The 23300-nt window shown below is 39.5% G+C and overlaps 1 protein-coding gene across 1 annotated transcript; it reads left to right on the plus strand.

The window, feature by feature from the left end:
• Positions 1–661: 661 nt before the first annotated feature.
• Positions 662–23280, plus strand: KL (klotho). The gene is made up of 5 exons (XM_088140727.1): positions 662–1425; positions 14788–15298; positions 17008–17273; positions 17760–18876; positions 19812–23280. The coding sequence occupies exons 1-5, from the start codon at positions 673–675 to the stop codon at positions 20207–20209; spliced, it is 3045 nt and encodes a 1014-aa protein (XP_087996853.1). The 5' UTR covers positions 662–672; the 3' UTR covers positions 20210–23280.
• Positions 23281–23300: the final 20 nt, after the last annotated feature.

The following is a 23300-nucleotide window of genomic DNA, read 5'->3' on the forward strand; positions in this document are numbered from 1 at the left end:
AACAATGCTGTGACTTTAAAGGGGCAATGGATGAGACGATATTAAATATAAAGCCAGAGAAAAGTTCCTCCGAGCTGGAACTGATGTCTTGGAGAGGTCCTACACACTGAACGATAACTTTCCTTCAGATGCTATTCTTTCTCTCCCCATTAGCAAACCAGCAGCAGTCATCGGCAGAAGCCGACGTTTAACGGGGAAAAACAAACAAGTTTCAGAGGAAAAGCAAACGACTCATTTCCCTCCGGCTCTGGGCGCCGCATCGTGGGAGTGGGCTTGGGTCGAAGAGCGGATGGCCGCTGACCAGCCGTCCGTTCATCGCCAGAGAGACGAGGGCCGGCGGGGCGCCTGAGGACTTCCTTTCCCCCCAGCCGCCGTCCCACCAATCCCCATCCCTCGTGCAGAGCGCGGGGATCGCGGCTCCTGTCTCCTCCCCCCCCCCCCGTCACGCTGATCTGGAACAACTTGGTTAACCTCCCCGTTCCTTCTTTCCGTGGGGGAGGAGGAAGAACCCCCCCCCCGGTCCCAGGTAATTATTAATAGCTCCGCGGGCAGGGCAAAGCAAGGAATAAAGTGGAGTTGCCGGGAGGGGTGGCGGGAGAGAAGGCGGCCGGCAGGCACCGTCCTTTCTCACCCGCGTCTGCTCCTGGACATCCCTCCCTCCCGGTCCACGGAATGATGCCCGCCGCGACGTCGGGGCTGCTGTTCCTGGTCCTGGGAATGTTCCTCTGCCACCCGCTAGCCGGAGAGGCGGGCCGGGGAGCGAGCACTTGGTCTCGCTTCGCCCACCTGCCCTTCCCGGAGGACGAGCTCTTTCTCCACGACATGTTCCCCCGGGGCTTCCTCTGGGGGGCCGGCAGCGCGGCATTCCAGGTGGAAGGCGCCTGGGACCGGGACGGCAAAGGGCCCTCGGTGCTGGACGTCTTCGCGCACCGCCACGCAGCGCCTTTCCAGAGCCCCGCCGGGCGGCCCTCCGGGGACTCGGCCAGCAGCAGCTACGACCACGTCGAGCGCGACCTGGACGGGCTGAGCGTCTTGGCGGTCTCCCACTACCGCTTCTCGCTCGCCTGGGCGCGCCTCCTACCTAACGGCACGGCGCCCGCCAATCCTGCCGGGTTGCATTACTATGCGCGCCTGCTCTCCGGCCTGCGGCAGCGTGGCATCGAACCCGTGGTCACCCTCTACCACTGGGACCTGCCCCAGACCCTGCAGGATCTCTACGGCGGCTGGGAGAACCCGGTTCTGGTCGATCTTTTCTTGGACTACGCCCAGCTCTGCTTCCAGCACTTTGGCGGCCACGTGCGCTACTGGCTCACCATAGACAATCCTTACCTTGTGGCGTGGCACGGCTACGCCACGGGCAAGCTGGCCCCGGGTGTGCGGGGCGGGCGGGAAGTGGGCTACAAAGTGGCGCACCACCTCCTTAAGGTAAGGATGGAGCACAGAAACGACCCTCAGCTTCTGGGGGCCTAATTGCTGTCCTTTGCTAAGCACTGTTTTGTTGAGCGCTTGTTGCCGCTGGCGAGATGTTGACTTTTAGCAAGGGTAATTCATGGTCATCTTGAAGAGCCACTCGGGCCTGCGTCTTGCAGATGCGTTGAACTCCGACTCCTGCAGTTTCCAGCCAGCATGCCTTGTTGTTCACGCTGACTGGGAGTTGTGAGGGTTGAAGTCCAACAGTTGTGGAGGGCGCCAAGTTGGGGGACATTGATCTTTATCTGAGAGCAGGCCTGTCCCGGTTAATATTCCATTCCTGTGCCATTGTACTTAGAAGCAAGCTCCAGGGTGCTCTGGTGGGGTTTTCCTCCCAGGTAATACAGAGTTAAACTGTTAGACCTTGGCAGCCAATAAACAGTCTTGAAGCAGATTAAAAATTAAATTATTATATCTTAATGTTAGTAGACTATGGCAACATTTCATGAGATACCCTAGCAGCAGATTTCAACTCAAATGCTAAGATTTGCCACAAATAAACATTTGAGTAAATTGCAACTTCATAGAAAACTCCAAATGGGAATGAGCAGATATATCACATAATAAGAATAGGTAGAGATATTGAAAACCTTGCTTTACATGGAATAAAGTTTGTCCAGTGCATATAATAATGAGACATTTTCCTGACATTTAGCCCACATGGTAATGAAAGTAAATTGCAAGTTATCCCTGCTGTAATTTAATAGAACTTTATTGGTACTCTTTACTCACTTATCAGCATGGTATGCAACAGCTCCAGAAAGTTTTATTGGTCTGCAGAAGAGTGAACTCGCCACCTGGAGTGAGCAGGCACTTTTTCCCTCCTGGGATCCAGAGTTTTGGTGGTACCTGGGAAGGAGGTTAAAACAGCCCCACTCTCTCCTTAATTGGAGAGGTTTTTTTTATAAAAAGGGAACTAAAAACAAGCATGTGTGTGGGTGTGTTGAGAAGAAGAGTCGAGCCCAGAAGATGGCAGAGATGTGGGAAAAAGAAACTCCAACCCAAAGGCAAATACCTTTGGAGAAAACTTTAGTTCTTGGAGCTGCAAGGCCGGGAAGAGGCAGAGCTGAGAGACGGGGGAGCAGGAGAGCCCCACCAGTGTCTGCAAAACCAGGCAAGCCTGCAAACCAAACCAAGCCCACTGTGCCCAGCAGCCCAGGCGCAGGGCCCGACCAACCAGCTCCAGGAAGAGAGGACTTGTGAGTGCTGGTGGTGGGGAGAGAAGTCTGTAGAGGAGGGAAAAGGGATTTCACCTGCAAATGGACTGAGGTTGGCCCAAGAACTGAAGGCCTGGGGGAAAAGGAAAGATTGGAAGAAGAAATAGTTAAGATAAGAAAACATAGTGCTAACATAGGAACATAGAAATAGAACGTAGAGGTAGAAATTTATAGATTAAAGAAGAATAGAAATGGTTGTAAGCTTGTAGTAATAGGAAGATAGTAGAATAAGATAGGAGTTTAATTTTGTACAATAAAACAGTTCTGTGTGGGAAAAACAAAGTGTTTGTGTCTGTGTTCTGTACCATATTAGGAAAAACCCTAACATGGTCATGTTCTCTGCACCTTTTTGTTCCAATTCCTGATACCCATGAGCTTCTCTGCGATTCCTGGATCTCTGAGACAAAGATTAGAAAGTAGACTTTTAAAAAAGCATCAGGTGAAAGAAAAAGCTTCCAACACTAAAGTTGGACCCAAATCATTGGGGAAAAATGCTTGAGTTTAGTGATGGTCTCGATTTGCATGGAAGAGATGATCTAGTAAAGATGTATTATGGTCATGAATCTGCCTTGGTCCTCTTTCTTCTTAGAGAAAAAGTCTGTTCAAGTCTTTTCCATAAGCAACCATGATATTTAACAGTTCAGAATTTGTGTAGAACAATGCTCTGCAGTATTATTCTGTCAACCTTTTATGGTGTTGATATGGTCACTCCTAGAGCATAAGTTCTTTCCTTCTGCTGTCAAATTTTATTTAGCTTGAATTCATTATTTACCCTTTAGGTATTGGGGGAAAAACCCAACTTGCTAGGTCCTGTGTATTGCTTTCTGCCTGTGGCAAATTCTACTGAAGACGGTTGCAGGTTTTGTTTTGTTTTTAATTATCAGAATGGGTAAACTTGTGGTGATGGAGGAGATTGAACTAGACGATTTTATATACCTTACAGTTCTAAAGACATTTCAGATAAAATAAGGCATCACATCATTTTTCCAAGAAGCTCATGGCGGTATCTTTGGGTCATTCCCTTCTCCTCACCTCAACTCTGTGGAGTAAATCAAGTTGACTGTCCCAAGATCACTGATTTTCACAGATGAACGAGGATTTGAACCCAGATCTCACACTCTCCTGTTTCACTTTGATTTTAATTTTATCCCTTTGTTTTAAATCTTAGAGTTGTTAGTGAATTTTAAAGGTAAGAATTGAAAAGTTCCTGTGTGGTAAAACATTTCTGTTCTTAAAGGGGCATACCAGAATTTCAGATGTCATGGGATTGCAGAAGAGCAATCATGTTTACTTGCTTGAGAGATTTTGCTTGGCATTTTAAAGAAATACAGCCCAAATAGATTCCACTGTGCTGAATGAAGTTTTTCTCATTAGCAATGAATGTTCTCATCCTCTAGCCACTTGGTAATTATATCTGATTTTGATCTGACTTTTAGTGCAACATCTTAAATTATTTTTAGTTTTTTTAATATTGTTAATCACTCTTCTGTTTTTGACCTACCAGTCTATATGCATATAAAGGTAGACACAGGTTTTACTTTAAAAGCTACATTTTTGAAAATATGATGGGACAACAATCAATTACTTGTTATTTCTTCCTAGAAAGCTTTGAGGGAATTCTTGGTGTAACCTGACATAGCTTAAATATTTGACAAGTCCCAGGTTGTATGTTCAAAATGCTTTATCTTGAACCCATCCACTCCCTACCTTTATTTGGTAACTACAGGACTCATCTTAACTGATAAATAGTTGTTGGAAACTACTTTATAACTTCAATTGACCTAGTAACAGTATTGCCTTTTTGACATGGAAAACGTATGTTTCTTATAGGACTGCAGTCTGAGATGATAATGAACTTTTAAATGTAAAAACTGAACAGAACTTTTAACAAATGTACATGTGGGTAAAAGTATATTAGAATGTAAGGATATAAGATAAACACACTGAGATAGCAAAATTAGTAGTGCACGGGCTATTAAAACTAAACAAACCAAGAGTGCTAGTACAAATAGATTATAATATTTGAAATGGCTGATTTCAGAAAAAGAAGTAATAATAGTGATAACATATTACAAGTACTGAAACTAGTGCAACGAATTATTTCTGTTGTTTAAAATAAAGAATAGAGGATACACTGTTTTTTCAGTCTAATATAAATGTGAAATGCACAGACTATTAAAAGGGACAGGTTTATGTCCATGTAGTTCCTAGTTTACTAGGGTTCTGTTCTAAACCCATTACACATCATGTAATCCTTTCATATGCTTAATTACTTGGATGTAAATCTTTCCTTTCTGGGAAGAACTAATCCGTAGTCATTAAGAGTTGACACCGACTTCTTGTTGTTCAATCGTTAAGTCATGTCCGACTCTTCGTGACCCCATGAACCATATTGCGCCAGGCCTTCCTGTCCTTCACTGCCTCCCTGAGTTTGCTCAGTTTCATACTCATTGCTTCAGTGATGCTATCTAACCATCTCGTCCTCTGCCGTCCTCTTCTCCTTTTGCCTTCAATCTTTCCCAGCATCAGGGTCTTTTCCAAAAACTCCTCTCTTCGCATTAGGTGACCAAAGTATCTGAGCTTGAGCTTCATTATCAGTCCTTCCAATGAGCAATCAGGGTTGATTTCCTTTAAGATTGACTGGTTTGACCTCCTAGCAGTCCAGGGGACTCTTAAGAGTCTTCTCCAGCACCACAGTTCAAAGGCATCAATTCTTCGGCGCTCAGCCTTCTTTATGGTCCAGCTCTCACAGCCATACATTACTACTGGAAAAACCATAGCTTTGACTATGAGGATCTTTGTTGGCAAGGTGACGCCTCTGCTTTTTAATATGCTATCTAGGTTTGCCATAGCTTTCCTCCCAAGGAGCACGCGTCTTTTAATTTCATGGCTGCAGTCTCCGTCTGCGGTGATCTTGGAGCCCAAATAAATGAAGTCTGTTACTGCTTCCATTTCTACCCCTTCTATTTGCCAGGAATTGATGGGTCCAGATGCCATGATCTTAGTTTTTTTAATGTTGAGTTTCAAGCCAGTTTTCGCACTCTCCTCTTTCACCCTCATCAAGAGGCTCTTTAGTTCTTCTTCATTTTCTGCCATTAGGGTGGTATCGTCTGCATATCTGAGGTTATTGATGATTCTCCCTGCAATCTTAATTCCGGCTTGTGATTCTTCCAGCCTGGCATTTCTCATGATGTACTCTGCATATAGGTTAAATAAGCAGGATGACAGTATACAGCCTTGTCGTACTCCTTTCCCTATTTTGAACCAATCGGTTGTTCCGTGACTGGTTCTAACTGTTGCTTCTTGGCCCGCATACAGATTTCTCAGGAGACAGGTAAGATGGTCTGGTACCCCCATCTCTTTAAGAATTTGCCAGAGTTTGTTGTGATCCACACAATCAAAGGCTTTTGCATAGTCAATGAAGCAGAAGTAGATGTTTTTCTGGAACTCTTGTGCTTTCTCCATGATCCAGCGAATGTTGGCAATTTGATCTCTAGTTCCTTTGCCTCTTCGAAACCCAGCTTGTACATCCGGTAGTTCTCGGTTCACATACTGCTGAAGCCTAGCTTGTAGGATTTTGAGCATAACCTTGCTAGCATGTGAAATGAGTGCAATTGTGCAATAGTTTGAGCATTCTTTGGCATTGCTCTTCTTTGGAATTGGAACGTAAACTGACCTTTTCCAATCTCGTGGCCACTGTTGCGTTTTCCAAACTTGCTGGCATATTGAGTGCAGAACTTTAACAGCATCATCTTTTAGTATTTTAAATAACTCAGCTGGAATACTGTCATCTCCACTAGCTTTGTTGTTAGCAATGCTTCCTAAGGCCCACTTGACTTCACTCTCTAGGATGTCTGGCTCAAGGTCAGTGACCACACCAGCGTGGACATCAGGGACATTAAGATCTTTCTTGTATAGTTCTTCTGTGTATTCTTGCCACCTCTTCTTAATCTCTTCTGCTTCTGTTAGGTCCCTGCCTTTTTTGTCCTTTATCATGCCCATCTTTGCACTAAACGTTCCTTTGATATCTCCAATTTTCTTGAAGAGATCTCTAGTCTTCCCCATTCTATTGTTTTCCTCGATTTCTTTGCATTGTTCATTTAAGAAGGCCTTCTTATCTCTCCTTGCTATTCTCTGGAAATCTGCATTCAGTTGGTTATATCTTTCCCTTTCACCCTTGCTTTTCACATTCCTTCTTTCCACAGCTATTTGTAATGCCTCATCAGACAGCCATTTTGCTTTCTTGCATTTCTTTTTCCTTGGGATGGTTTTAGTTGCTGCCTCCTGTACAATGTTACAGACCTCCGTCCATAGTTCTTCAGGCACTCTGTCTACCAAATCTAATCCTCTAAATCTATTTATCACCTTCACTGTGTACTCACAAGGAATATGATCTAAGTCATACCTGAGTGGTCTAGTGGTTTTCCCTACATTCTTCAATTTAAGCCTAAATTTTGCAGTAAGATGCTCATGATCTGAGCCACAGTCAGCTCCTGGTCTTGTTTTTGCTGTCTGTATAGAGCTTCTCCATCTTTGACTGCAAAGTATGTAATCAATCTGGTTTCGGTATTGACCATCTGGTGATGTCCATGTGTAGAGTCGTCTCTTGTGTTGTTGGAAAAGAGTGTTTGCTATGACTAGCTTGTTCTCTTGACAGAATTCTATTAGCCTTTGCCCTGCTTCATTTTGTGCTCCAAGGCCAAACTTGCCTGTTATTCCGATTACTCCTTGACTTCCTACTTTAGCATTCCAATCCCCTATGATGAAAAGGACATCTTTTTTTGGTGCTAGTTCTAGAAGGTGTTGTAGGTCTTCATAGAACCGGTCAATTTCAGCTTCTTTGGCATCAGTGGTTGGGGCATAGACTTGGATTACTGTGATGTTGAATGGTTTGCCTTGGATACGCACTGAGATCATTCTGTCGTTTTTGAGGTTGTACCCCATTACTGCCTTTCCCACTCTCTTATTGACTATGAGTGCAACTCCATTTCTTTTAAGGATTTCTTGGCCACAGTAGTAGATATAATGGTCACCTGAATTAAATTCACCCATTCCCGTCCATTTCAATTCGCTGATTCCCAAGATGTCGACGTTCAATCTTGTCTCATGTTTGACCACATCCAGCTTGCCTTGGTTCATAGATCTTAAATTCCAGGTACCTATACAATATTGTTCTTTACAGCATTGGACCTTCTTTTCGCTTCCAGATACATCCACAGCTGAACGTCCTTTCGGCTTTGGCCCAGCCGCTTCACTCTTTCTGGAGCTACTTGGAAATGCCCTCCGCTCTTCCCCAGTAGCATATTGGACACCTTCCGACCTGAGGGGCTCATCTTCCGGTGTCATATCTTTTAGCCTTTTGACATTGTCCATGGGGTTTTCTTGGCAAGGATACTGGAGTGGGTTGCCATTTCCTTCTCCAGTGGACCACATTTTGTCAGAACTCTCTGTCATGACCTGTCTGTCTTGGGTGGCCCTGCACGGTATAGCTCATGGCTTCACTGAGTTACACAAGCCCCTTCGCCACGACAAGGCAGTGATCCATGAAGGGGGACACCGACTTAATGGCAATCAATCTATCAATCAAATCTTTTCCATTCAGCAGGATACTACTCCATAATGGTGCATAATATGGCAGTCCTAATTTTGCTTTACAATTTGAGAGATTTGATCAGATTAAAGTTCTTATGCATGGATTATAGTTCTTTACAAGCCACCAGCAGTAAGAGTCAAGATCACTCCCTAGCGAAACATCTTATTGGCATCAATTGTTGAAATAAACTGTTCATGACCCAAGCAATTGTGACAGTGGGGTATTAATGACACCAACAGTGTAGAATCTGTATTAACTCGAGCATCCAAATTAGATATGAGTAATTTGTATTGGTGTGTCTATCAAAACCAGCACAGTGTGACAGTTTTCAGCAAAGGATTACAAGGTTTATGTTAAGGAGAATATAATATCAGAAAGGGCTGCCAAGGCCATTTTATCATTGAAAATTTTACGCAACTATTTCTTCAAAATGTTGCATATGGCAGAATTGAAAAGAGAAGCAAAATATATATATATTTAAAAATAGAGGTTGGACCTAATGTATTTAACATTATTAAAAGTCAAACTGAAGTAACAAATTTAATGACCCACCTGAAACTAACTAAAGCTGGTGCTATCTTTGCTTTGGAGAATTCAAGAATGAGGATGCTGTTGCAAAGATGGCTGTGTATATCCCATAATCTTATCAATGTTCACAACAATCATATTAGGTCGGTCAGGTGCAGAGATAATGGAAAGCTAATGTTTAACTTACTTTATTTAGATGTGTTTTCTAAAATAAATATGTAAATTTTAACATCTTTACCTTTTGTTATGACTTTACCAGTTTTATTTCCAAGGCCTTGGTGTTCTGTATATTTTGGGGCCATATAATTCTTGTGAGCTCTCCTATATGGACATGGGGTTACAATTTGTTTATTGCATTAGAGATTACATTCCTCATCTTCTGATTCTTATAGCTTTTCAAGCATAAGTCTTGATCAATGTGCCTAATGAAATCAGTGAATGAAACTGAGTTAAACAATGCCACATCTTGCCATATGCAATGGACAGTGACAAGTTCTACATATAAATATAGCAATATTTGTCAGCTGAGAAGGTTATGAGGTTGGAAGCTTTACCTATCAAAGATCAGTGTTAAGATGAACCATTGGGGAAAAAAATGACTTGCAGCACAATCATGTGCAAAGTTGTTCAGATTTAAGGAGTGAACATAAGGAGTCCAAGTGCATGCTTTGCACAAAAAATGTTCCAACCAACATAACATCTTCAGTGAAAAAAGGAATGGGCTACAGGTGATGTGAAAGACCTTTGCTTAAAATTCTGATACAAGTGCCTAACTGATCATGTTAAACTCATAACCTTGGCTCTTTACAAGACAGGTTTCCTTGTGCTTATCTCAGAAGGAGTATAGGTACAGAGGAAGATAAATGTATGCTGTCTAGCAAACTCATGGGCAGTTGCTGAAAATCATCAAGCAAAATAAAAATAGCAAGAATGAAGCAGGCGCCAATAAGATGTACTCAGTCCAAGAAGAGATATAAAAGTAGGGTGCAGTTTTCATACAGGAAACAATTCTAACATATTAGTTTTGGTTTACATGCTTATATTCAGTTGTGTTCTCAGGCCAGTAGCACAGAACTCCATTGGAACAGACTCATCTTCCCTTTTGCACCTTCTTTAAATCTGGCTGGAGTGTGAGGCATCTTCTAAGTATCTAGAAGAATGTCTTGGGAAGAGAAAGTAAGGGAAGTTCAGCAATTAAGTCTCTGAGTAGAGTTCACCTCCCGCTGATCTCATGGATATATTTATGTGGTTTTCCAGGCAACAGTATAGAACCGTTTTACCATTGCCTTCATCCAGGGTGTATTTTTGACATCCCAGTCTAGCCTAAGCTCTGTTACTTTATAGTGGTCTCCCATCTAAATTCTAAGTAGATCTGACTTTGCTTAGCTTTTCAGTATCAACTAGATGAATATATGCAATGGGAAGTTTTCAATGGAGAACCATACATTTGCTTAGTTTAAGCATGGTCACATAGATACTAGATTCAAAACACTTGCAGTTTCTTAAAAATGTTCTTCCCATCCAAGAGACCATTCTTATTCTCAGAATGCTTGACAATTTTTCCCCCCACATTTTTCTTGTGTGATGAGCTTACTTTATTGTTAGAGGGGTGGAAGGCACTACGTCTCCCTGGCTGAAAAAAACGCTGAGGGGAAAATGTTCCCTCATGACATCTTTACTTGGGATTCATTGAGAGCATGGAAAACCAGAGAAGCTGGAGATTGTTAGATGGTTATACAATGGAGGAAAAAAACCACATTCATCCTTGTAAATAAGTGCAAGAGCACCACCCTCTACCCATGAGAATTTCTTCAAAATAGATTTTGCAGGTAAAGTGTCTTTCATTAAAATGAATGGGAGCTGGTAAACAAATGCAGGCAAATTAGTGTATTAGATTGCAGGGATCATCTTGATATGGGGTGCCTTTGAAAACTAGTGGCAAACTGGGTTTTTCAAGGATGTGATTTTCATTTGTATCAGCCCTTGGGCATTTCTAACAGATTTCTCAAATCAGATAATTATCTTTAAAGCCCTAAATGTCACGAGATTACTTATATTTGTTGAGGGTCTCAAATCTGGGGGATCCTGTGCTCAAGCTGTCTCAATGATGCTCCCCCGTCTGAAACAGCTTGGCCCCTGATATTTGGACCATCTCCCTATTACATTTTTGAAGAGCTGTGAAAACATAGGTCTTCAGGAAGCATTGGGGAAGCTTGAAGCTTTTGGGGATGCCCAAAAGATGTTATACCAGGAAGGATGTGCCATTCTATTATTGCCTTTTTTATATTTTAATTTTATGTTTTTTATTTGTAAGCTACGGAGTCTTTTGAAACAGAGTGGCATAGAAGCTGAAATACTTAATTAGTATTTTTTTTTCTTTGCTCCCCCCGCCCCCCAGTTATTTTGCATGTTCATTATATTGCTGCTTACTTTGTTTTCAGTGTGTACTCTTAAATGGTGCAATTGTTCTTTTTTTTTTTATTATTATCTTTGCTCTTAAACCTAGTACATTAGTTGTATTCATCTGTTGTAAATTTCTCGCATGATGCTCGGAAATTTGCTGATACTTTTGATTAGAGAAAGATCAATAACAACATTTATCAGTGACTGGAAACCCCTTATGGACTTTTTGCTGAAAAAAGAGAAAAATGAACTTGTGATTTATGGGCTTGAGGATTAGAAAGGGTAGCTTATGGAAAGAAGGTAAGTATGATGTAACCTTAGGGTAAAATATAAATGCATTTGTAACAGCTTTCAAAAAGATTGGAAGCTGCTTCTTTGTAATTTTTTTTTTAATTTTTCCTTTCCTTTCTGTTTGTATTTTTTTTCTCATTCACTATTCTTTCTTATTTTCTTTGTTTCTTTTTTAATATTTGTATTGTTTTTATCTTGTTAAAAATTTCTTCAATAAAAATTATATATAAAAGAAATTTGCTGATACTGATCCCAGGGTATTGTGGGAATTTTGAAATGGCTATTTACGGTCGCCTGTAAGCCCCCTTGGAGTAGGAGAGGGTGTGGAAGATGTTTGTCCAAGGCCCTCTTTAAATATGGGAGCCAGTTATTTTAATAGCCTGGAATGCACTTGCTCTTAGCCAAAAGGCTTTTACTCTTATCTAACTGCTGACCTTACGGTTGTAATAAAGCAGTGTTGTCCAAACTTGGCCACTTTAAAATGAGTGGACTTCTGGCTGGGGAATTCTGGGAGTTGAAGTCCACTCATCTTAAAGTGGCCAAGTTTGGACAACACTGTAATAAAGGCTTCATGATGATGAATTCGGAATACAGGCAAATCTTCACATATACTTTTTTTTTTCCAGATGCAGGCATAATGTAGGTTCGAGGTATTGTGGTTTGCCAAAACTTTAGGATGCTCTGTTTAGCTTGTTATTGGTGGGATAAGGTATAAATTTCGTTATTATTTAACTCTGAACTTCCTTCATCAGGTGATGCTTATTTCATCTCCCTATTCAGTAAACATCAGTTATCAATAGAAGAGAATATCTGTAGCTCAGGGATGAACTGTAGAGTCCTTGGGGTTCCCTAAGCCTGATTGTTTTCTTGCAGACGTTTCATTACCCGACTAGGTAACATCTTCAGAGCTAGAAGGGAGATGTTACTAGAGCAGTGAAGATGTTACCTAGCTGGGCAATGAAACGTCTGCAAGAAAACAACCAAGCTCAGAGAACTCCAAGGACTCTACAGATCAGTTATCCTCTTGTGTTTTCTCATGCACAAATTCTTCCTTTGCAGTTGAGAGACCTGCTGCAATGCATGCTGCATGATCCAGTTTGTGAGAACATCAGTTTACATTTAATTTCTCAAACACTTCATGGAAAGTAAAGACAGCTAGTTAGAGTATTCTTTCTTAATACAGCAGTGTTTTGCAACCTTGGCAAATTGAAGATGTGTGGACTTCAATTCCCAGAAATCTCCAGCCAGCATGCTGGCTGGGAATTCTGGGAGTTGAAATCCACATATCTTCAAGCTGCCAAGGTTGAGAAACACTGTTCTACAGGGACAGTGCCCTTAGCTTGTTCTTACTGGTTAATGTCAGATGCATCCAGAGTTCAAAACATCATTGCTACTAACAGTATGCCAGGTTTGTAGTGAAACAGGTCACACTTCTGAATCCTTTTAAGAGGACTGTAAATAGATACTAAGACTGATTAGAGCTAAACTATGTCTGATTCACACCTGCTAAGCAATGATTTTTGTTAACAATAGTTTGCTGTTTGGGTACATAAGTTATGTTAAGGCATAAATCATAGTTTACAAACCACAGTGGCTGGTTTTAGATACTGCACATACCATAAACAAATTATGTCATGGCTTAACATAACTTTGAACCCACTCTGTACATTTCTTTAAGAAATAGATTGTATATGTATTTTTTCTGTTATTATTTTTGAGTGATGTGGAAAACTATAGAGATTCAGAAGTGGTATGGAATCTAGAAGGTTTTACTCCTTTGCCTCTTACTTTAGTTTTGATTGGACCTCTTCGTGCCTGCCACTTACATTGCCAAATGTGATATGTTCCAATAAATATAACATAATATAGCAGATCCATTCTGGATTAATGGGGGGAAAAGGTTGGACAAAAGATAAAAGATGTTTTTTCCTTGGATCTCAATGTGGTTCAAGCTTCCTGCATTACCCTACAATAAAAAAAAAAGTAGCTGTTTATTTATTCATTTCCTGGTATTTATTTACTGGCCCCTTGTGAAAATTCTAGGTGATTTACAAAACATTGTAATAAAAATAATAAAATCACATTCAACTACAGTACAAATATATAAATCCAACCTTTTAAAATGGAAAACAAACACTAGATGTTGTTCTCTGAAAACATGTATGAAAAGCCACGCTTTGCTGAATATGACAAGGGTGGTGGTCATCTAGACCTTGGTGGAGAAGGAGTTTGTTCCAAAGGGTTGAGGCAGTGACAGAGAAGCAATACTTCCAGGCCCCCACCCCCTTGACCTCTCAAGCTGAAGGGACCTGTAGCATCTCTTCCTGTGCAGACTGGACAGGCCAGCTCAAATCATTATGGAGAAGGAGGTCCCAGGCATCCGAGTCCTGAGCCTGTAAGGTTTTAAAGGTTAATACAATAATTTGAATTGCATACTACTGTTGTCTTTTCACTTTGACTAATGCCTGATAGATGTGGAAGTAAAAGGTATCTAGGACATTATATTCTGTTGGCCTGTTTGCTAGAGCTTTTTGTGCATACTAGGGCTTGAACATTTTAGTTGCAAGAATCTGGATGACCAGGAGATGGAAGGGAACAGTTAATAATTTCCTCCAGTAGTTGCAGTTCAGATTATGGTAGCCTTCAGTTTGTCCTCTTGGGGTAAACAACATCATGCAAAAGGCAGAAAATGTTAGACAAAAAAGAGTATGATTATAAATAAGAATATGAATTGGAGAAAAAGCCATTTAGTCATAAGAATTGATTCTGATATTGAGTTTGGAACACAGCAGGAGATGTTATTTAATTATGATGTGTATCTTTCCATTGATCATTTACAGCATATGTCTGCATTGCTCCATTTTTTTATTTGTTTGTTTGCTTGTTTAATCCTGTATATAGAGAATTTGCTGCCAAGTGATATGTTATTTTTAGTTTTGTTGATGGCCATTGCATCATTTCAAATGGGTGCTATGGGGTGAGGCCTTGCTTTGACCCTGTTGCAATTCAGTAGAGATGGATGAAATATTTCAGGCCAACATTCAGAGTCACAGTGAAGTTTTCTGTTTATATTAGTAGAATAGGACTGGTATTTTCCCCCAATTCCCACCCAGCTTTTAAAGCCATAGAAACCAGTTCATTTTGCTGTAGACTTTTAGACAGTGCCATGGCCTCTGTTGTTGATTAGTTGGTGACATACTTCTGTTTGACCTTATAAATAAAGTATAAGAATATTAACAAATATAGTAACATTGGTTTACTAGTGTATTTCTTTGTTTTCTGTAGGCCCATGCCAAAGTGTGGCATCTTTATAATGACAATTTTCGTCCTGCTCAAAAAGGTCACGTATCAATTGCCTTAAGTTCTCATTGGATAAAACCTCAAAGCATGGCTGAAAAAAATATAGAGGAATGTCAGAAATCTCTCGACTTTGTGCTGGGCTGGTTTGCAAAGCCTATATTTATTGACGGAGACTATCCTCAGAGCATGAAGCATTATCTTTCCTTGACATTACCAGAATTCACTGAAGCAGAAAAAAAGTTAGTCAGAGGAACAGCTGATTTCTTTGCGCTTTCGTTTGGAGCCACATTAAGTTTTCATCTGGTGGATTCCGACATGCTGTTCCAGCAGCGGGAGTCACTGAACCTGAGGCAGCTACTTTACTGGATAAACAGGGAATATAATACATCACAGATCTTCATTGTAGAGAACAGTTGGTTTGTTTCTGGAAATACGAAGACAGATGATTCTAATTATATGAATTACCTTAAAAATTTCATTATGGACACATTAAAAGGTAAGGTTGCTATTGGCATTCTTGTCAATATATATACCACTTAAGAGAAGCATTATTCGTATTATGTCAATTAAATAAATTCTATTTGAACATTAATGAACAGGTGCTTGCAGACAGATGGTTTAAGCAGTATGTAGCTGTCCTGCTTTTCTTCCTTAATATTTTATTTTCCTAGTAAAGAAAATGCAGTATGAAAGAGGTATGGGAAAACATGGGAAGGTTACAACTGAAAGGGTGTGTAAGCTGAGTTCCTTGGAAAGTTCCATACACGAGGGAAAATATTTGAATGTGAGAAATCTTGATTGAAGCTCATTATAGAACCATGTTCCAAAAGTATAGGATTTACCATCCTCTATCATTGCAAAAATATTTTCTGAACAAGAATGGATATTGTTTTGTTGGTAATGGCAATAAGATAAAAGACTTAATATTACTTTGCAACACTTGTATACTTGGTTATATGGTTTCCAAAGAATCACTTGAAGGGAAAACTATCCAGTGATTAGTTTTAGTGCCTTGAGATAGCTGAGCAAGTATTACCAAGCAGGCGTGTAGTCTTATATTCGGGCAGTAGTCTATTCAAATTCTTGGTCTGGTTGAAATAATTTATTTCCCATTAATGAAGAAGTAGAAATAATTATTTGAGAGCTTATTCTGCTTTTACCACAAGTTTATGCAGCCGTACTTCAGTCACGTATATTCCTATTTATACCTCTTTGAAGATGAATTCAAGTGCTGGTAAATGCATCAGAAGGAAATTTTTATTTTTAAATAACAGCTGAACTACATCATTTTCCTGTGGAAAATTGAGTTTACTATATACTGGTGTCAAGTTGTATTAATTTTACATAAAATGTTCTTATTTTTGCAGCCTTTGATAAATTGTGGTATATTTATAATTTTAAATTAAGATAATACTTGTTTACTATTGCAGTTTATATCTTGCCAATTTACAGTAAAACAGACAAGACACACATATGCACACATATGTACTTTGTGTGTACTTTAGATATCATAGGAGGGGAATTGCAGGAAAGGAGTGCCATCTCAAAAAAGATAGGGAAAGCACATCTGTATATATTGCATCTCTCTGTTTCTGCTGTCCCCTCATGTTGTGTCTAGAATAATTTCATCTTCATAGTATCACCCAGCCATTGTTGAATTGATATTATTAAGTGATAAGGTGATAAAACCTGCCCATATTATAATTGATGACTCTAGAAACACTGTACATCCCTAGTGTGGAATTGACTTGTGTGTGTTTGTGTGCACTGGGAAGCACAAGAAGCACAGGTTGTGTATACTCTGCTCTGAGTCATGTCATGTCATCAAGAGATGAGGTCTTAGAATGGAAGAGTTGGCAGCATTCAGGGCTGGTGGCCAGCTTTCTTTCCCAGAGAGATGCATTTGGGGAATTGTTTCTGGATTGTTTTTCTCCAGCCTGGTAAGGCCCATTTTTTAACTCAATATTTCTTTTGTTGGCTTCTCCCAAACCACCAAATTTAGTTCCATTCTGTTTCTCTTTTAAAAGAATTATTCTAGCCTTGTTTAACTTGTTAACTCCAGGTGTTTTTGAACTGCAGCTCCAGAATCATCTGGAAGGCTCTATTAAGCCAAAGTATTTTCCACAAAACAGATGTAGCTGTTCTGAAGTGTACAGCGTTTAATGCACAGAGAAATTAGTTCTGTCTTTGTTGTTTATTCTTCAGCTATCAGATATGATGGAGTTTCTGTGATCGGGTACACAGTTTGGTCCCTCATGGATGGCTTTGAATGGCTCAGAGGCTATATTCGACGGGGCTTATTTTATGTTGACTTTCAAAGCCGAGATAAAAAAATGATATTGAAATCTTCAGGCTTGTTCTACCAAAAGCTGATTGAAGACAACGGTTTTCCCCCAACACCAGAAAGCCAACCTTTTGAAGGGACTTTCCCCTGTAATTTTGTTTGGGGGATCACAGAAAACTTTCTTCAGGTAAGGGGAAACCAAATAAGGTTTTCCAGTCTTTCTTTGGTGCTAGCAGATGGTAATTTTGTCTCTGATTCATTACAAGTATTTTATAATTGCACCAATATGGTGGAATACTCTGACAAAGCTCTTCATAAATATTAGATTCCTCTCTGTATCACATGTGAAATATCTATACACATCCAGAGACCAACTACAAAATGTATTATCTTTCAGTCTTGGATATTTCCCTTATGGTGTGCTACTGGACGGGAGAGCTTTGTTTGCCCCTAAGCAACCTACATGGGATAAATGGGCAGTGTGAAATTATCCTATACTAGATCTGTTGGCAGAAATGCGGAATTGACTCAGAGTTGGCCCTAAGCAAAAAAAAAGAAAAAAAGAAAAAAGGATAACATCTACCATTTTCAGTTGCCTTTGTGATGATATTGGTGGGTGGTTGCTTTCTCTGTTTGTGACAGAATGAATTCCTTTCTCCCTCTCTCCTTCTAGATAGATACAACTCGAACTCAGTTTCTTGACCCTAATGTTTATATATGGGATGTTCACCAAACCAAGAAACTCATTAAAATTAATGGAAGTGGTGTTCTGAAACGCAAGCCTCACTGTGTTGACTTTTCTGCTGTCAGATTCCAGGTTTCTTTACTTCAGAAGATGCACATTACACATTTTTATTTTTCACTAATGTGGCCTTTGATCCTCCCTTTTGGCAATGAGACAACTGTTAACCAAACGCTTCTATTTTACTATCAGTGTTTTGTGCGTGAACTCCTCAGAGTTAATATCACTCCTGTAGTTGCTTTGTGGCAACCTGGGACTAAGAATCAAGGACTGCCTCGTTCTCTGGCCAGCAATGGAGGATGGGAGAGCCATCATACTGTGGAAGCTTTTGTTGCGTATTCTCAGTTCTGTTTTAAAAACTTTGGCCAACATGTCAAATTTTGGATCACAATGAATGAACCCAATGTGAAGAACTTGACATACAAAGCTGCACATAATCTTTTGAAAGCACATGCCAAAGCATGGCACCTGTATGATAAAAAATTCAGAAAGACTCAAAAAGGTAAAATATCAATTGCCTTACATGCTGACTGGGTTGAGCCTGCCTGCCCCTTTTCAAAAAAGGATGAAGAGGCATCCAGGCGAGTTTTGGAATTTGACATTGGCTGGCTGGCGGAGCCCATCTTTGGGACTGGTGACTATCCAGAAGTGATGCGACAGTGGCTTCGCCAAAAAAATGATCTAGGTTTTTATAATTTTCAGTTACCTTATTTCTCAGCAGAGGAGAAGAATCTAATATATGGCTCATTTGACTTCTTTGCTCTAAGTCACTATACCACAATCCTTGTCAATTCTGAAAAAGAAATTCCCACAAAGTACGATAACCTCCTTGATATCCAGATGCTAAATGATATCACTTGGGTGAAATCGCCCAGCCGAACTCCAGTGGTGCCCTGGGGACTACGGAAGCTTCTCAGTTGGGTTAAACATAAATACGGCAATATCCCAATTTATATTGTAGCCAGTGGAATCGATGATGAGCAGAATGAATCTCATGACAAGTTGAGGATATATTATCTGGAGAATTATATTAACGAAGCCTTAAAAGGTAAGGATCTTATAGAAAAGCATTCATGCTTTCATAACCATATATTTTGTTGCATTTTCTGGAACAATATGTGTTTGAAAGACAGAAAAATAATAACACTGTGGTTTCAAATGGTAAAGTAAATGAAACTAAGGGTGTGCAGTGGATTTGAAGGCAAGGTGTTCCAAGGCACATAGGGGTGCAAACAGCACCTATCTGCAAGTCCTTAAACCAAACACATCTTCTAGGATCACATGCTCAGAATTCTTTTTTGGCCTTCAAAACCAAAGAGTAGCAAGGCCTTACTGAAAATTTAGTTTTCACAAATACAAAGCAGGGTGAAAATGGTTGTGTCTGAGGGGAAAAAAAAAAGGAAAAGTAATTTTTTTTTAACTATAAAACCATTGACTGTAAAGTATACAGTCTGTAAAGTTTTACCCATCCTATTTGTATCTAGATTTTTTTTGCTGCCCTTGTGATCTCTTGTGCCACATTTTCTCCCTGTCTGTTGTTCTATCATCCTTTCTTCTTCCAGAGAGACAAAAGTTCATAGCACTATGACACTTAAAAAATTAATATTATTTTGTCTTTAAAATTATTTTTTCCTAAGCAAATATAAAATAAGGCTTTACTATAAAATAAGAAGGGAAAGGAAAGGCTGATGGTTTTCAGTGTTTGCTCCAAACAAGATGAGTTGTTTGAGTGTGATTGTACTTTGATATTTTTATTTTTATGCAAAAGTAGGCACAGGAAACTTCACATTTGAAAAGGGTGGTGAATTAAAGATTACATTTATATTTGTTTCTATCTGTTCTTCTGTATTTGGTCATGACAGTTGGGGGACTACAAGTTCAGTAGTTGAGAATTGTATATTAATGTACAGATAAGATTGTTGCTAAAATAAACCCACCACTAATTTTTTGTTCCTCTGTTCTTTTATGTGTTCTTTTTTGCAGCCTACACCTTGGATGATGTTAATCTCCATGGCTATTTTGTCTATTCTTTCAGTGACAGAGGGGACTCTAGATCATATGGTCTCTATCGTTACGTGATAAACCAGTATGAAGCAAAACCTTCGCTGATGTATTATAGGCAGATAATTGACAATAACACCTTGCCTGGCTCAGGAAACCAAGACCGGGTTTGCCCCAAAGAGGCTCTTCACTGCCCAGAATGTGAATCTTTGCAACCTAGAAAATCTTTGTTGGCGTTTATATCATTCATACTCTTTGCTTTCATTGTTACTATATTTCTGATTGCTTACTACTCCAAGAAGATTGAGAAAAGGCCCAAATACCATTTCCCAGTTGCTTGCTGCCTTTCACCTGTGTTACCTGGAGGAGTCTGGAAATGATTATGCGATAGGCTCTGATTGTTACTGCACTGGGTAGGCTGCCTAATGCTGTGGATCCCTGAGCACCCAGATGAATCATGTCCATGGAGTTTGTATGACTCCTCTTGGGATTGGTATTAGCATTTTTGGTTTTAGCTCCCGGAAGTTAATTCCAACTCTCTTCTCCAGTAGTGGCTTTGATTCACCAAGGGAGATGGAGGCACATTGCCTTTGCTTGCCCCATTAGAGATATTCTCATGTAAATGCTCATCTGCACCATCTTGATGGAGATCTCTTTGAGGAGATTGAATATGTCTCTTGGTGAGGATGATGCTTGAAGTGAATAGCTTGTACAAATGCTGAGGAGTGGATTGCTTCTTCCGTATGCTGTCAGCAATGCCAAAGCTTTCTTTCAGGATACTCCTTTCTATTCCCCTCTTTTCCATTTTCTGTTTCATACTTCAAAATTTGATTCAGCTTCTTTGTGCATGAACATGCCTAGTCTTTTAATGGGCTAATTTTAGTTCCTGTTCTAGGAACTAGGATTTTCTTTCCATAAATTATTATTGTAGTTCTACAATTGTTTCCTGTATTTATTTGGTCACCATGAGAGCCTCCCTCCCCCTTTTAGCTGAAGGTTTAAAATTAGACTGATGAAGACATAAAGAGATGAATTTAGATACACCATTTTTTTTAATAAATCATAAATCTTTGGCTACTGAGTTCACAGAATAAAATTAACATTTTGTTTAGTCAGATGATCTTTAAGAGCTCAGGGACAGGCAGAAGGCCCCATATTCAGTCTGTCCAATGTTCATATAGTGTTTGGTCTAAAAGGCTCAAGTATCAGTGAGTACAAATAATAAAGTACTAGATGGATCAATGTTCTGTCAATACCTGTGTTCTTGCTGACTCTTAAATTGAAAAGTTAACCTAAAAAAGGTCCAGCATACGTGTAAGAATACTAAAGCAGGAAAATGGTATCTTAAAACTGCATTTTGATCATCTGTGAATTGATAAGCAATTGTGAACATGCCCAACTAAATTTTCCTATAAAAAGAGAATAGTTATATGGACAAAGAAGAATGTCTGAAGTAAGGGATTTCTTTAGCATTTGGAGTTAATTTATTTCCATAAAAAGAGGCAGCCAAAGTAATTCTACAGCTTGTCCTCTTTTTAGTTGCTGATGTTGCTCTACATTAGTGAAAGAATCTGTCTTGTTGCATCTTTCATAGGAAAGCTGTAAACAGGGCCAGGGTAAGTAAGTAAGTAAATGACATCTGGTAAGATTTAAAAGCAATATGAATCAGGCAGTAACTGTGAGATTGGGTATTTTCAGATAACAAATGGAAGTCCTACCCTGTTCGTGTCCTTGGAATGAGTAGATAGCAACCAACAGATTCAAATCACTCCTAGCTTTTATGTTTTTAAAGTTTATTTTTTTCCTATTAGCATTTGGTGCAGTCTTAACTCTTCTTTGCAGCTAGCATGTGCTCATCCACCTTTTCTCAGCTTGGCACCTGCTGATGTATGGGTGACTCCCAGAATTCTCAGCTTGTCTGGCGAATTTGCTGTAACCTAATTACAGACTGCAATCATAAACAGCCTTACTAGAATTTAAACCCCCGAGAACATTGCCCAAATAAACACGTAAATGATTGGCTACAAGTGTTCATAACACTCTGTCTATTCCATTTTGTAAAAGAGTGCTTTAGGGTTTTTTTCTCTCCCTCCCACCCCCGGTTTTTGCTGCTGTTGGCTTACTAAAGGTTGTACCAATTTTAAACATTGTCAGTACCTGATCTTTCAGATGGGCCCATGAAATATATTTTCTCTTTTTCTGTAACAAAAATTCAGTAATTAGGACCAAACTGATGCAGGATTTAAAAAACAAGCAGTGATAGGACCATTTTCCCCCTCTTAGATGGCATATGTGTTTTCCCCATTTCATTGCATTTGGGGAATTTAAAATGGAGCTAATGTAGTTTGTGAGCAGAATGCATATGTTTTCATGATACAGCAGATTTAGTTATTTATAAAGTTATTTATAAATAATACTTGAGCTCCATTCCCGAGGTATGCTGTTCATCTAGCATTTAATCTATATGCAGTAACTGGATAAGAGAGAAACTATTTTATTTATTTAACTTATTTTTATCCCGTTCACTCCTGATCAAACCAGCATGCAGTAGTTCACCACACGAATGCAAAACAACAATAATAAAATACAAACATTACACATACAGTCTAAAACATCATTATAACTTCCATAAATAATAATAGTACACAGACAATAAAAAAAAACCACAGATCCAATGCTAAAGTAACCAATCTTCTTAAAATAACTCATTTTAAGATTGTGTGTGCAAGATAGGGGAGGCTTGGGTATAGCTATGTTTTTTGTCTCTTAAATCAGATAGTAGTGATTCAAACTATTGGAAAACTACACCCAATAATAATAGCAAGTGGAAAACTGCATTCATGATTACACTGTAAATGTTTATTTGTGTATATGTAAACTTTCTCCAGTATTTGAAGGACAGGGAGTGGCCCATTATTGTTTTGTTTTGTTTAACTATAACATGCCTTGGTTATGCCACTAAAATCTTTCTGCACATTGGGTTGAGGTGTAGAGGAATAATCAGCTTGATTTGTATTTAGAGTTCTTGTTGTAGTGGTAAAATTGCCACTAGGTGGGTTTTAACCTACGTAAACAGTATTTGTGTTCATCAGTCCTTGATATAAAAAAAAGTTTAAAAGCTTCAATTTCAAATTATATTTGGTAGGTAGAAAAAGGAAAATTTAACGGAAAAACAAGGACAGCTGAGCTGTGAAGCTTATTGCTGGAGTTCATAACCCCAATTTTTCCCAACTGTAAATTGCACGCTATCTTTTCTCTATTATTTATTTACTAACTCTGAATTTTGCATTTTTATGTGGATATATCCCGTACGGTATAAACGGCGTCAGTGGATATGGAATGCAAAAGATAATTCCTTTTTAAACATAATGGCTTCTATTGTTAAAAAAAAAGTGTATAGCCATAAACTGAACTGTGTTTTGCAATTATCATGCATTGTTGCTGACTCTGTATGCTTTGAAAATTCTTCAT

Source organism: Python bivittatus, unplaced genomic scaffold, assembly GCF_059951505.1.
Source record: "Python bivittatus isolate LINGU-HERP-01145 unplaced genomic scaffold, Pbiv_v1 ctg000340_np1212, whole genome shotgun sequence".
Lineage (NCBI taxonomy): Eukaryota > Metazoa > Chordata > Lepidosauria > Squamata > Pythonidae > Python > Python bivittatus.

Coding starts and splice junctions, on each gene's coding strand:
- KL (XM_088140727.1), top strand. CDS start 673: ATGATGCCCGCCGCGACGTCGGGGCTGCTGTTCCTGGTCCTGGGAATG. Junction 1,426..14,787: donor TGGCGCACCACCTCCTTAAG/GTAAGGATGGAG, acceptor TGTTTTCTGTAG/GCCCATGCCAAAGTGTGGCA. Junction 15,299..17,007: donor CATTATGGACACATTAAAAG/GTAAGGTTGCTA, acceptor TTTATTCTTCAG/CTATCAGATATGATGGAGTT.